The sequence below is a fragment of the Triturus cristatus genome, chromosome 2_1 (assembly GCF_964204655.1).
Source record: "Triturus cristatus chromosome 2_1, aTriCri1.1, whole genome shotgun sequence".
Classification (NCBI taxonomy): domain Eukaryota; kingdom Metazoa; phylum Chordata; class Amphibia; order Caudata; family Salamandridae; genus Triturus; species Triturus cristatus.
Window position 1 is genome coordinate 841,799,561 of NC_140581.1, and position 15,653 is coordinate 841,815,213.

Below are 15,653 nucleotides of genomic sequence, written 5' to 3' on the forward strand. Positions count from 1 at the left end.
TTTCGCCCCTGCATAAAGCCGGACTGGGCAGGGTGAACTAATGTTTGCACTACCTGAGACAGGTGGGTTGCAAGTAACTTGGCCAATATTTTTATTTCTGCATTTAGTAAGTAGATTGGTCTGTATGAGGCGCAATCATTGACGGTTTACATTCCTTATGTTTTACCGCAATGATATCTATTCTTTGATCTCTTGGGAGTATCCCTTTGTCATGGCACTGACTAAAGATTTGTCAGCGAAGGGGTGCCAGTTTCGTAGCTGTTAGTTTATATAGCTCAGTTGGTAGGCTGTTTGGGCGACTCGCCTTCCCAGACCTTAGGGCTTGAATTGCTGTAATTATCTTGGCCTCTGTCAGCTCGAGGAGGTCTTTATCCTCTTGTCCAAGGCTGGGTATCTGGAGAGTTGCTGGTCTCTCCTGAGCTTCTTCAATTGAGGCCGTAGAGGCCAACGTGTACAGCCATTCATAATGATCAGCAAATGCTTCTGCTATACCCCTCACAAACTGTGGCGCTATCCCTCCCCTTCACCTTGAACACCCATCTTGATGCTATTGTCCTCTTGTCTAACCAAGCCAGGAGCTTGCCTGCTCTGTCCCCTACTAGAGGTTGTGTTGTGTCGCTCAGTGTCTGGCTCTTGCTGTCTATTCGGCCACCCCCTTAAACTCCGCTCGTTTGAGTGCCAGGCAGTGTCTCACCTGATCATTGTTGTCTGTGGTCAAAAAATCTTCAATTCCTGGAGTTCCCGCTCTAGTGCGTCTAGCTGTGACCGTTTCTCTTTTGTCATAGATAGGCTTGATCTCATGGTAGAAGAAGGTGCCGAATCTGTTGCAGAGGTCTAGGGAGGGTGGGAAATCTGTGGCCTCGCTGTTGTATCTGAAAGAGACACATTAGTGATAGATTCCTTACCTTAGAAAATCCCCAGGCATCAGACCGAATCCGGAAAGTTTTGCTAGCAGTACCCCTGTTTGCTCTGTGTCCGTCGCTGGCGTCGTAAGCGCCGAGATTACGTCACGGAAACTACTTAGGCGCCACCCATGCGCGCTGACGTCAGTTCGTTCTTTTTCCGCGCTAGAAAAGCGCAGATCTGGTTAGAGCAAGTACCTTAGTCACTTTTTGACTACCCTTTTTGAGACTTTTCTCTCCTGTACAATTTTGTTTTCTGTGGTGCAAGTAGGGATGCTTGGATTTAAGTCTTGTGGGGCCTGCCGTCGCAATATGTTGGTGGCGGACCCCCACGATGTCTGCCTCTACTGCCTGGAGACCGACCACGAATCCCGGGACTGTTGGTTCATGGCCCTGAAGGCCTTGAGGGAGCAGCGCCAGAAGCTGCGGGAGGTCCGGCACGAGTCCGAACGCTATTCCCGGTCCAGGGGCCGTTCCAGGGAACGCTCGTGGAGCCGCAGGCGTCGTTCCTCGGGCTCCAAGTCTTCACCCTCGGATTCGGGTAAGAGACGACACAAAAAGAAGTCGAAGAAGCGTGTTGCTCTCCGACGTCCCCCCATCGGTCCCCGGATGCAGATGAGGGGGACGGGGGTTCTCCCCCTGCGGCTTCTTGGGAGTACCGCGGCCTACCCACCTTACCCGGGTCAGTCGGCGACACCCGCACAGGTGCAAGATTTTCTTGCTACCATGGACCGCCTCTCAAGCCTCGGGCTACCGCCAGCGCGCCTTCGAACCCCGCGGTCCTGTGTCCGGATCTTGTGGGGCCACCGGCGGATCCAGCTTTGGCGCCACAGGATCCTGCGCCGTTGGCTCCGGCGCCACAAAGTCCAGCGCTGCCGGCTCCGGCGCCAATCTCGGCTCCGCCTCCGGCGCCGCAGTGGGTGCCATTTGTCCCTCCTTTGCCCAGCTTCCAGGACCATTTTGTTCCTACCTGGCATCCGCATTGGGACGCGGCGCTGGCTCGGCCCCGGCCGGCGCCGTTCCTGGCACCGTTCTCTGCACCGTTCCCGACGCCGTTTGTTCCTTCTCCGGCTCCTGCTCTGCCGCCGCGGTCTGTTCCCCATGCGGCGGAGGTGGAGGACGACTGGGAGGGGTCCGAGGACCCTCTTGCCCATCAGTGTGACTCCGAGCAGGACTGGGCGGACGACTTGGAGGATGCAGGTGACCTCGACGTCTCCTCCGACCCGGGGTTTGCCTCTTCCCCGCCTACCATGGAGGAGGGCGCCTCCTACATGATGGTGCTCCGTCGGGCTGCTGAGGTCCTCAACCTTGATCTCCCTACGATGGCCCTCAAAACTAATCTGCTCACTGAAGTGCTCCAGACGGCGTCCACTTCGTCGGAGCCCCTGCTACCATTTAACAACGCCCTGACTGACGTCTTGTTAGGCACTTGGTTGTGGCCAGCCACAGGGGCCCCTGTGGATAAGAATGTCACCAGGCGTCACCGCCCGGCGCCTGGTGACCCCGCTTTTCTGACCACTCATCCTGCGCCTGAGAGCCTGGTCATCCAAGCCTCGACGTCAGAGTGCCTTTCTCACGGCTCCGCCGGACAAGGACTCTAAGAAGCTGGAGCAGTTCGGTAAGCGGTTGTTCTCTTCGGCCAGCTTGGGGCCGCGGTTGGTGAACACCGCATGCCTATTGGACCACTATTCCCACGCGGTGTGGGATACAGTGGCACAGGTGTTGCATCTGTGTCCTGAGGAGACCCAAGCTGTGCTGTCCCAAGCTGTTGCTGAGGGTAAGGATGCAGCTAAGTTTGCCATTTGGTGTGGGTTGGACACCACAGACTAACTGGGTAGAGCGATTTCTACGACTGTGGCACTTCGTCACCATTCCTGACTGAGCTCTGCCGGGTTCACGCGAGATGTCCAGAGCTCGCTCATGGATAAGCCCTTCGATGGTACTCACCTGTTTGCCGATAAGGCTGACAGTGCACTGGAGCGTTTTAAGGACTCATGGGCCACGGCCAAGTCCTTAGGTCTTTCCACGAAAAGCCCAGCCACTCCTGGTTTTTGTTCCTTTCGTGGCCACGGCAGAGGCGCCCAGGCACGTTCCTTCAGCAAGCCTGTGTATAACCAGCCTCGCCGCAGGGGCGGGTCTGGGAATCAGCGTGGGGGTCAGTCCACCTCTGCCCCCGCTGCTTCTACCTCCAAACCTTCCTAATCCGAGCTTTGTGGAGCACTCCATGCCAGTGGGTGGCATATCCGACATCACCTACCCCACTGGCACGCTATCACATTGGACAATTGGGTGCTGCAGATCATCAGCAAGGGTTACTCCCTTCCCTTTCAGTCCACCCCTCCAGCCAAGCCACCTCGGCACCACCGCTTGTCGGGGGAACACTTGGCAACTCCAGCAGGAAGTTACGGCCCTCTTGGCCAAGGGGGCCATCGAGTGCGTTCCTGGGCCGGAATTGGGGAGTGGTGGTTGTTCCCACTACTTCCTGGTCCCCAAGAAGGACAAAGGGGGTCCGCGTCCCATCTTGGACCTCCGGAACGTCAACTGCTTCCTCCGGAAGGAGAAGTTCAAAATGCTGACTCTGGCCTTGGCTGCCCTCGACACTGGAGACTGGATGGTAGCGTTGGACTTGCAGGATGCATATTTCCACATCCCCATCCTGCTGGCCCACCGGCGTTACCTGTGGTTCACGGTAGGCCAGGAGCATTTTCAGTTTGCCGTGCTCCCTTGCGGCGTTACCAGCGCCCCTCGGGTGTTCACGAAGGTGATGGCGGTGGTTGCAGCTCACCTGTGCAGGTCAGGGGTGTCAGTCTTCCCCTATCTCGACGACTGGTTGCTGAAGGCGGGCTCGCCCCAGGCAGTCATCGAACACCTTCAGACTACGGCCGACCTCCTGCATTTGCTGGGGTTCTCCATCAACGTGTCGAAGTCGCATCTGAGTCCCTCTCAGAAGCTCCCCTTCATCGAAGCGGTTCTGGATTCGACGCGGTTTCGGGTTTATCCTCCCGAGCAGCTAGTCCGGGATATTCAGGCTATGATACCGATCTTTCAGCCACTATCCCGGGTTTCAGTCAGGATGACCCGCCAGCTCCTGGGCCTGATGGCCTCCTGCATCCTGCTGGTGCCACATGCCAGGTGGCATATGCGGGCTCTGCAGTGGGACCTGAAGTTCCAGTGGGCGCAGCATTAGGGCAGCCTGTCCGATCATGTCCAGATCTCGGAGGGCACTGCACGACAATTGCAGTGGTGGCTCACGAATCGTGATTGGGTCAATGGAAGATCCCTCTCCCTTCCCAAACGGAGCACACAGTGGTGATGGATGAGCTCCTTCTGGGATGGGGAGGCCACTTGGGAGAGGTGGAGATCAGAGGACTCTGGTCTCTGGCGGAGTCCTGGCTCCATATCAACCTTTTGGAGCTGCGGGCGATCCGACTTGCACTGAAGGCATTCCTTCCCTCTGTCCGGGGAAGTGTGGTGCAGGTGTTCACGGACAACACCACCACCATGTGGCATTGCAACAAACAGGACTGGGTTGGATCCTGGACCCTTTGTCGGGAGGCTCTGCGCCTCTGGACATGGCTGGAACATCAAGGCATCACCTTGGTGGTTCAACACCTGGCAGGTTCTCTGAACGCCAGGGCGGACAAACTCAGCCGCCGGTGCTTGATGGATCACGAATTGCGACTGAACGCGGACGTGGTGCAAGGTCTCTTTCAGCAGTGGGGAGAGCCTTGGTTAGATCTATTCGCCACCGAAGAGAACACGCAATTTCATCAGCTCTGCGCGTTAGAATTTCCAAGGCGGCACTCGCTCGGCGATGCTTTTCGTCACGAGTGGAGTTGCGGTCTGCTGTACGCCTTTCCGCCTATACCACTTCTGCCCAGAGTGCTGAAGAAGATTTGGCGCGATCGGGTCCAAGTCATACTTGTGGCTCCGGATTGGGCACGGAGATACTGGTATCCCAAGCTACTCAGCACGGCGATCGACACCCCCATCCCGAACCCCCCCCCCCCCCGATTCGTCTGCCTCTTCGGGAGGATCTTCTGTCGCAGCAGCAGGGGACGGTCCTCCACCCGAACCTTCCCAGCCTCCACCTCCATGCATGGAGATTGAGCGGCGACAGTTGACAGCCTTCGATCTTCCTCTCGAAGTCTGTGATGTCATTCTGGCAGGCAGGCGTCCCTCCACTAAAACGGTATACGCCTGCAGGTGGAACAAGTTTGTGGCATGGTGCACAGCAAAGGCTGTGGATCCCCCTCTCTGCCCCTCTTTCTGAAGTCCTTCTGTTCCTTCTTCCTTTGGCCCAGCTCTGGGCAGTATCAAAGGTTATCTTTCGGCCATATCCGCCTTTTCACGGCTTCCAGATCAGCCTTCTCTTTTTAAGTCTCCGGTTGTTAACAGTTTCCTAAAAGGCATTACGCACACGTTTCCTCCCGTGCTGTTCATAATGCCTCAGTGGGACTTAAACCTTGTCTTGACATATCTGATGTGCGCTCCCTTCGAGCCCCTTCATACCTGTCCTTTGCGTCTTCTCACTCTCAAGACAGCCTTCCTGGTAGCTATCACCTCTGCCAGAAGAGTGACTGAGCTCCAGGCTCTTTCTTCCAAATCTCCTTTCATTTCTGTTCATCCGGACAAGGTGGTTTTACGGACCTGTCCTTCTTTCTTGCCAAAGGTTGTCACGCCCTTCCACATTGAGCAGACCATCACTTTGCCCACCGTCTTTCTGCCTCCGCATCCTTCGAAAGAGGAAGAGAGGCTCCACCGTCTGGACCCAAAACATGCGCTCTCGTTCTACCTGCAGCGCACACAACCGTTCCGGGTGGATGACCAGCTTTTTGTTGGCTACGTGGGCACCAAAAGAGGTCGGGCTGTGCACAAGCGGACCATCTCTCGGTAGGTTGTTCTCTGCGTCATGGCCTGTTACTCGTTGACTAAGAAGGAGCCTCCTGTGGGGCTCCGTGCCCATTCTACCAGGGCTACGGCAGGCACTACTGCCTTGGGACGCAGTGTCCGCTTGCAGGACATTTGTCAGGCAGCTACGTGGGCCTCGCTGCACACGTTTACCAAGCATTACTGCCTTGACAGTCCAGTCTGGAGAGACGGCTTCTTTGGCCGTTCTGTTCTCTCTGACTTTCTGGTGCAATCTATTCACAGACCCACCACCGGGGTTGGTATTGCTGGGGTATCTATTCTACGGTAAGGAATCTATCACTAACGTGTCTCTTTCAGATGCACAAGTTACTACTTGTGTAACGATATATCTGTAAGAGACATTAGTTAGTGATAGATTCCTTACTGCCCCACCCATCCTCCCCGTTCTGCGAACTGATTTTTAGGGTTAAGGTCATCCCTTTCAGGGCCCTAGTTTTTTGGCACCAGTGATCAGTTTCTTGCATGGCTCTGCGTTTCTGGCGTGGAAAGTCGTGTACAGAACTGACGTCAGCGCGCATGGGTGGTACCTAAGTAGTCTCCATGACGTCATCTCGGCACTTACGACGCCGGCGACGGACGCGGAGCCGCACAACGCCACCTACTGACGTGCAGGGGGACTGCTAGCAAAACTTTCTGGATCCAGTCTGACGCCTGGGGATATTCTAAGGTAAGGAATCTATCACTAACTAATGTCTCTTACAGATATATCGTTACACAAGTAGTAACTTGTGCGTTTGGCGAACTCTTGGATGATGCTGAAAAGTTCTTTGCTATTGTTGCATTTTTGGTGATTCTGTCTTGGAGGGCCTTCTTTCTTGTGGTTTTGAAGAGGTGGTCGGGAGTGGTGGTGGCTGTTTTGAAGGCGGCTTGGGCTTCCAGGGTTTTTGTTTTTCCTACATGTCTTCTCGAGCTGTCTTCAGGTGCATCTTCTATCTTGAAGCGCGGGGGTGAACCAGCTTGCTTTCTTGACGTGTTGTTTGCTAGTGGAAAATGTACTGCTCACCAAAAATTTCCAGATCTAATATGACTCCTGGGTAATATTCTAAGCTAAGGAATCTGCGGCCAGATAGTCACTACCGGATAAGGCGTTACCAAAGGTAAGTAACTAGTTCATTCAGGCCATGAATCCGATGTTTCAAACTCTAACCTGGATTTCAGTGATACCGACTCTGAGGCTGCTAGGCCTTATGGCCTCCTGCGTGCTGCTAGTAACACATGCCTGCTGGCATATGAGCGCTTTGCAGTGAGACCCAAAGTCCCTGTGGGTGCAGCATCAGGGGAATCTCTCCTACCTGGTTCAGATATCGGAGGGAACTGCAAATGATCTGCAGTGGTTGCTGACAAACCGTGAATGGGACAGCGGCAGACGCCTCTCCCTTCCCCACCCAGAGCTGACTGTGGGGTCAGATGTGTCACTCCTGAGTAGGGACGGCCATCTGGTAGAGGTGACGATCAGAGGACTCTGGTCACTGGCGGAGTCTAGTTCCAAATTAACCTGTTGGAGTTGAGGGTGATTCGCCTGGCATTGGAACCCTTTCTTCCTTTAACCAAGGGAAGGCTAATTAAGGTGTTCCTGGACACCACCTCACCCATGTGGTATTGCAACAAGCAGCGCGGGGTGGAGTCATGGACCCTGCGTCAAGAGGCTCTGCATCTCTAAACAAGGCTGGAACGTCAGGACATATTTCTGGTTGTACAGCACCTGGCGTGATCTCTGAACACCAGGGCGAACAACTTCAGAATTTTATGCCTAATGGATAACAAGTGCCATCTCCATCCGAGGTGGTTCAAGGTCTCTTACGTGAGTGGGGAGAAGCTTGGCTAGATCTTTTGCCACCACCGAAAACTTCTACTGTTAGCTCTTCTGTGGGCTGGAGTTACCAAGGCAGCTCACGCTTGGAGACACATTTCGTCTTGAGTAGACTTCAGACCTCCTGTTAGCCTTCCTGTTGAAATCATTTTTGCCCAGAGTTCTTAAGAAGATCAGGAATGACCGAACCCAAGTCGCCCTTGTGGCTCCGGATTGGGCACTGAGATTTTGGTATCCCGAACTCCTGATAAGGGGGCCTTTTCAGGATATCTCCTGTCACAGCAACATGGTAGGGTCCTGCTACTAAACCTTGGCACACTCCTCCTTTATGCATGAAGATTGAGCTGCCGCAACTGACAATCTTTGACTCCCCTTCAAAAGTCTGCATTCTGGCAGCCGGCCGTCCCTCAACCAAGACAGTATATGTCAGCCGTTTGGGCAACTTAGTGGCTTGGTGTACTACCAAAAGTGTTGATCCCTCTCTATACCCTTGTCTGAGGTGTTGTTTGTTCCCTCATTAGCCTGTAAGGATTTGCTTTGAGCACAGCTAAAGGACATCTTGCAACCATATCGTCTTTCTTGTGGTTGCCGGATCAGCCCTCCCTATTCAAGTAACCTGTTCTCTCTTATTTTCCAAAAGGGCTCCAACAGATTTCCTCCTAAACCCTTCATCATGCCCCAATGGGACCTAAACTTAGTTTTGACATTTTTCATGTGCTCGCCCTTCGGGCCTATGTATAACTAGCCTCAGCATCTCTTGACTATCAAAACAGCCTCAAGTGGCCATTCGATCGGCGAGGAGGGTAAGCGAAGTGCAGGCCCTCTGTGCACCCTCCATGCATCAACTTTTTCCAGATAAACTGGTTCTGAAAACATGTGCCTCATTTCTGTCAAAAGAGGTGGCACCCTTCCACATTGGGCAAACTATCACATTGCCGCCCTCCCTTGCCCTGCATCACCTTTCCAAACAGGAGGAGAGATCCCTTGCCTGGACCCAAAACTACCTTTATTATTCCGCACATATTGTACCAAAGAACTCCAGGTGGACACAACTCTTCATTGGATTCTCAGGAACAAAGACAGCGAGAGTGGGGTAGAAACGGACCGTCTCTAGGAGGATTAAACTCTGTATTAAAATCTGCTACGAACTGGCCAGAAAGCAACCCCTGAGGACTGAAAGTTGAATTGGGTTCTATTTTTAGCACTTTTCTGGAGTGTGATCCATGGGAAGTGGATCAGTTTGCATCAAAAATCATGCTCACTTGGAAGTTTTTAAGCCAGAGGTCAGACTGTGGCACAGGCGGCACATGTTATTCTTCAGGGTTGGACGAATCAGGGAGCATATGCTTCCTCTCAGTTTGCAATGATTCTGAGGTTCCTGGTGCAATTGAGAAGAAAGGGATATCGGAATCTGCTAGGGGCTTCTCTCTGGGCATCTCCTGCTTGGTTCCCAGGAGTTTGAGTTAGCAACAGAAGAACCTTGCTTGACAGCTCATCAAGACATGCGTCTTGGTCGTGGTAGAGAGGAGCAACCTCTTGTGGCACTGAGGGTCCTGAAGCTTCTTTTCTGGAAGATAGATACCAAGGATTCAAGTACAGAGTGACTTGGAAAATATGGGTTAGTTGGTGCGGAAGTATCTGTTTTGATGTTTGGTTAGTTTTCTTTCAGAACTTTACTCAAAATGCATGTGCTGTAGAACAGTTAATTGTTATAGATCAGCAGTTGCAGCTGGGCACACGGTGAATGAAATGTCTTTCAGTTCATTCAGGAGAGTTAGGGATTTGTGCTCTTTGGATATGAATAATACTTACGTTTCAATAGATGCGGTGGTATTAATCATTTCAAGACTGTTGGACCTGCCACCAATGGCGTGGGTCTCCCCTGCATTCTTTTGGGCTTTGCCTCCTGTGTTTTTGCTGTATGTTGGACTTCATTTTGCTGGTCTAGATGCTTTAGGCACTTTGCCACTGCTGTTCAGTGCCAAAGTGCTTGTGCTCCCTATGTAAATTGTTTGGATTGGTGTTTCCATGATTTACTATTTGATTTACTATTCAGACCCTAGTACAGTGCACTATGTGTGATCAGGGCCTGTAAATCAAATGCTGCTTGTGGGCTGCAGCACTGATTGTGCCACCCACAGAAGCAGCCTGTAAAATGTAACTCTGGCCTGCCATGTCGACTTGGCAAGTGAACACACTTGCCAGTGCCTAAACCTTCCCTTTTCTACCTATAAGTCACACCTAAGGTAGGCCCTAGGTACCCCTGTGGGCAGGGTGCAGTGTATGTGAAAGGTAGGACATGCCCTGGTGTGTGTGTGGCATGTCCTGACAGTGAATTCCTGCCAATTTTGTTTTTTCACTTTTGCAAGGCTACCTGTTCCCCTAGGAGAGAATGGGGAGTTTGTTTATATCATTTTAACAACATAACTTGCCCTGGGAACAAGGTGGAAAAAGAAAGTTTAGTATGCCTGAACTCAGAGCGTTAAAATGCATCTTTTATTGAGGGTGATTTTTGCATTCTGTGTTTGAAAATACCACTTTCATAAAGTAGGTATTTTATTGCCTAACCATCCAGTGTACCTCTGCTAGGTTTGTGAATTGCATGTCTGGCTTTTGGATGACAGGGGCTGGAGAGGGGCAGTGGTTCCAGAAGTCTGATGAGTCAGGGCTGGGCTGAATAGACCTGGGCTGCATTTAGAGTAGGGGAGGACATTTCCCTTCACCTGAATGGGCCTGGTCTGCCTTCAACAATGCTGTCTCCACCCCCTGCAAGGAAGCTGCACCAGTGAGGACAGAACTGGTTTTGGCTGGGTACAGACACACTCTGCCTTCAAAAACCAAAGGATTTTGATGTATAAGAAGAGGGGTCCAGACTTTTAGATCACTTCCTGGGAAATCAAGAGGAACCTTTTTCCAAGGAGAAGAGCTGGAGAAGCTGAGGAGGAATACTGCCCCTGTGCTGGGGTTGGCCTGCAGTGGCTTCTTGCTGCCAAGGAAAGGACAAAGGACTTTGCTGCTTGCTTTGTTCCCCTGCTTGACGAGAAGCTCTCCAAGGGCTTGAACTGAGCTTGCCCCCTGTTCTAGAGGTCACAGGAACAGCAAAGACCTCCCTGTGTCTGTGGGCACCGTCTCTGATCGTCTCTGCAGAAGAAAAGGGTAACCGACTCTTTCATCTAATCCGTCGCAGGATTCCGTGTCCTGAAAGCACCGCCTAGAGCAACGCCTCGCTTCGCAATGCAACCCTGGTTTCACCGACTCCATCAATGAGCCGCTGCTTGCACCGCGTCCTGAGGGCACTGCACTCCGCAATGCTTTGCTACACGCTGCAAGGACGTCACCGACTTCGTTGTTGCCCAACCCTCGCCCGGCTCCGTCTCCGCACCGTGACTTGCCAGCACCGCAGCAAGCACCGTCTCACCCTTCAACGCAAGCCCTGGTCTCACTGACTCGGTCAACGAGCCACTGCCTGTACCGCATCGCGAGGACACCGCCCGCCACAACGCTCCGCTTCACAACGCAACTGCGACATTTGCCCTTACCGACTCGCACCGACGTGTTGGTTGCAACAAGAAAGGTACTGTGTCCGAGTCTGTTGACGCTTTAGCTGGCCCGTATCGACGCGGTCGGCTTGAACTGTTAGACTCTGTCGCATTCAGTATCGCGGTAGCCCCAGGAGGAGCTACCGAGTCGGAAGAACTGTGTTTTATTGATTTTCCTGAAATGTATAGGTTATTTTGCACAAGTACTATTTTTTTAGAGTATTGTATGTTGTATTTCTATCGTATTTGGTCTTGTTGGTTTAGATAAAGATGGACTATTCTTTCTAAACTGGTGTGGTGTCCATTTGTAGTGTTTTCACTGTATTTCTGTATGTGTTCACAAATGCTTTACACACTTCCTCTGAGAAAAGCCTGTCTGCTCGTGCCAAGCTACCAAGGGGATGAGCTGGGGTTATTTTAGAAGTGTACCCCCCTACCCTGACTAGAATTAAGGGTCCCTATTTGAACAAAGGTACCTACCTCTGCCCCCCATTTCTAACAAAGACATACAACAACAATGATTTCTTCAAATTTGTACCCTATATTTGAAGTAAAGCCCAAGTTCTGTGTGGTAAATTGTCTTAGAAATTATGAAAGAAAGGTGGGTGTGTTCCAGGTGAATGGAGTACATCAGTTGCTTTTGTCTTAATGCCACAAATACCAGTAAGTCCAACGACGGTGACAGGCTGCATCTGTTGGGATGTGAACGAGGCAAGTGGGGAACTTGAGAGATTTGCAGTCTATTCTGAAAGGGGTGCTATGACTAGCAAACCTTTTCTGTTTTCCTTGAAGCATGTGGAACATGTAGCTTTTGCAGTGTTGAAAAGCTTTGAACTTGCATAAAGATAGCTCCTGTTCTTGCCATTATGTGTAGATTCTCCAGTGTAAGTGACAGGAAAATCTGGATTTTATTACAGACCTAGATGCTAGCATGGTCCCTCCTAACCCACCCTGTTTTGGAGTGTTAGGTTAATTTGAAAGTAATTGAGTTATTTAAAAAAATCTTGATATTTGATGTTCTTTTCTTTTGTTAGATGTAAAGATAACTGGACAACTGGGAAAGTGGAGGTGGCAGATTGAGTGTTGACAATATGGAGGGGCTCCCAAACTGTTATGGGGTTAATTTAGAGTTGTTAATGTTCTAATTTTGTTTGAGGATATCAGTGGTCTACCTTCCAAGTGCTATGGGGAGTGACAAAATAAACCAATTGCATGTATAAATTTAGTCTTCATGCCTTTAATAAAATCCAGATTCTCCCGTAACTGTAATTGAAAAGTTTTCATTAGCTTATAGTCACACGCAAACATTATGCTTTACCTTTTCTTTATGTAGAGTAGCTTAACCCAAAAGCTAACTGTGCATTGAGAGAATTCATTATCAGTAAACATGGTGGAAACCAAGTAAAGCTACAAGTCGTATGATTCAGTCAGAAATATGGCAGATCTTGTCACAACACATCATCTCCTGCTATCCAAGTTCATGACACGTATGCAGATGTCTCCTAGTGTTTCATAGTAGTCACAGCTTCTGCATCCTTCACTTACTTGATCTCTCGCAGCCTGTAATCCTACCATTATATATGTAAGTGTACAGGCGGATAATGCTAACTTCCATGACCTTAATAGAATCCAACATTTCCTTTGCAGCATCTAGGAAAATCTAAACCCCATGGCAGGACAGATAAAAGCATTGAGCTTCTTTAAAGCTTACCACAGCCAATGTCTCCATGTGGGAGACTGGTTCAAAAACTTAAACACAAATCTCCTGAGATGTTTGCTGCTTTAAGATTATCACCCAGTCTGCCTCGTACTAAATCTGTTGGATTAATTAGTTATTTTGTCTGTCCTTTAGGAGTACTTCTTTGACCCCGAGGTTTTGACTGAAGGAGAACTGGCTCCAAATGATCGATGTTGTAGGATATGTGGTAAAATTGGACACTTTTTAAGAGAATGCCCCATGAGAAGAAAGTAAGCACTTTTAAGCTCTCTTTTTTATATCTTGAGGTGAATGAAAAATTGAAAAGGATTTCACATAACTGATAGAAAGTACTTTGTATTAATTTCAGTTTTTTCCTTACAAAAATAACTATATTGGTTCATAGTTCTCCTTGGACCTCTTTATTAAACATGTGTAGGCACGGTCATAGTTGTTTTGTACTGAAGCCTTACTCTGTGTTCTTGAAATACTTGATGATCCACACAGATCCTTATTGTATAGTAAACTTGCTTTTGCATCAGCATCTTTACATTGTTACATACAATCCACAGGTGTATGCTTGAATCTGTGAAAACCTTTCAGTCATGTTCTTTGCACAAAATCAGACTTAACCCTTTTCTATATTGTATATTCTTCATGGCATGTCAGAAGTAATACTCCCAGTACAAGTCTGATTTGGAGGCTCTTAATCACATACTAAAAAATGGCTCTTAGTCTGGCCTTTATGAAGATTGTATTTTTTTTAGTAACTCATCTGCAACTCATTTTTTGTTGGATGTTGTAGTTACTCTTAGGTTATTTCCTGTCAGTATGCTGGGAATTTGCAGGAAGAATAACAGAGTAATAAAGACACATTTGATGCACAAGTCTATATAGCCAACACATCTTATTGTCTTGCTCTTTTTTCTGCCCAACAAGTGTACATTCCACCCCTGATGGAGATCTTCAGAGTTATGCTGCACTTAATGTGCTTGCAAATAGACTCTTTTTTTCCAAGATTTCTTGCCTTCTGTGAGGAAGATGATGCATTTGACCACAACAGTGGAATCATGCAAGCCTTTAGTTTATTTATGGTGAATTGTTTTTTTTCTTCATGAGAGCATATTTCTCTCATTTACAACCTTCCAAGAGTTTTTTTTTCCTTAAGGGCATGTTTCTGTATGGAGTTGTCGGAAGAGATTTACATCTTTGCCCCTCCTTAATTTTATTCTGTAAGTTACATAGCTTGTAAATCCGATATTGTCCAAAAAAGTATATATGACCAAAAAGTGGCATTTTATATCTTTCAAAACATGATGCCTGAAGTAACTTTGTAGTCATTACAATTCCAAGCAGTTCATGTGTTTTCAACTGCCTCAGAAACATTCCTGACCATGATGCAATACATCTTCAAGAACTTTTCTTCTGATAAATAGTTATAACGGCAGATTCCTAGCCTTTAGAATATCCCCCAGGCGCCACATTGGATGCAAACATTTTTTATATCAACGCTCCCACATACCACCAGGTGGTGCCATGTTGCTCCACATTGACTTCCTCCTCCCCGTAAGTCACTGAGCAGAGCTTCAAGCAAGTGCCCTCTCTGTGTGCTGTTCAGTTCCTTTCTTTGCACGCAGACCTGAAGCTCAGCTCCCTCTTAAGGGAGTTTGACTAGTTTTCCAACCTGAATTCCAGTCTGCAAGGGAACAATGTTCCCACCTAAAATGGCTTGGTTCAACACATGCCATGACTGTCATAAATGGTTTTCAGTGTGGGTGCACTCAAGGTGTGCCTGTAGTTTTTGGGCTCAGAGCACAACTTCAAGTCTTGTGAGTAGTGTGCCCTCTTACGCCCAGAGGCAGTTTGGGACACAAAGCAGAATGTAGCCAAACAGCGAAAGAAGCCATGCAAGTCCTGCTTCGCTCACCTACAGCAGCAGATGCGACAAGGCCACTCAACTCACCTGATGCACCTCGAGCCACGCTGGTGAATTACAAACCAGCCCTAGCAGACTGAGGACTCCGCCACACTACTTCACTACTCTTGTGCTTGCCGCAACACAGCTGACGCAGCTTCTCACCGCTGTCTCCAGTGCTCCCAGACTTACTCACGCCTCCCTCAGCCGGCCTCTCCAGACCAGCCCCACGTACCCCATTCCTACCCGACCACAGCAAATGAAGGATTTCGCCACTGTCCACTGTGTCTCCTGATAACTTTATACATCGCATCCGGCAGTTCCAATCACCTCTAGCGGACGAAGGCTTTTGCTGCTACAATCTCTGACCGGCAAAGACACAGATTATTGAAGGCTCTGACCACTTCTCCCAGTGCAACCCGATTTCCTAACATGGTGCACTCGCAGCTCCTTTATCGGTCACACAGCTGCTCGGCTGAGGACCATCGGACGAACGCCTATGAAACTTGAGGTTGCTATCTTGACCCCCGCAAAATCCTGTACAAGCACCCTGCACACCTGGATAATCCTACTACGTACAGTACACCATGCCACTGGCGCCCAAGGTGCTTCCTTCTTCCATTGCCCTGAGAAGGCCCACAGTAACGAGGGCTGAAACACGTCAACATTTTATTTTGGAGGAGCCATCCAATCTTAAATCCACCAAATAACAATCCGGACACATACTTTAGAAATAGAGGACAGGATTGTCTTCCATGTGATACCATTGAAAGGGCTACCTCCAATGGGGACTGCACATTAAATAAGGAGTGCAGTCACATTGCTCAGCTCAACTGGAAGACTGAAAAAAAGATTCTAG

At 49.7% G+C, this 15,653-nt stretch overlaps 1 protein-coding gene across 1 annotated transcript in view; it reads left to right on the forward strand.

Annotated features, from left to right (window-relative positions):
• TUT7 (terminal uridylyl transferase 7) overlaps positions 1 to 15,653 on the forward strand; it is a 1,376,479-nt gene that overhangs the window by 1,137,887 nt on the left and 222,939 nt on the right. Inside the window, exon 24 of the mRNA XM_085632922.1 lies at positions 13,036 to 13,151. Coding sequence (XP_085489048.1) covers positions 13,036 to 13,151 — 116 coding nt within the window. The remainder of the gene's footprint in view (positions 1 to 13,035; positions 13,152 to 15,653) is intronic.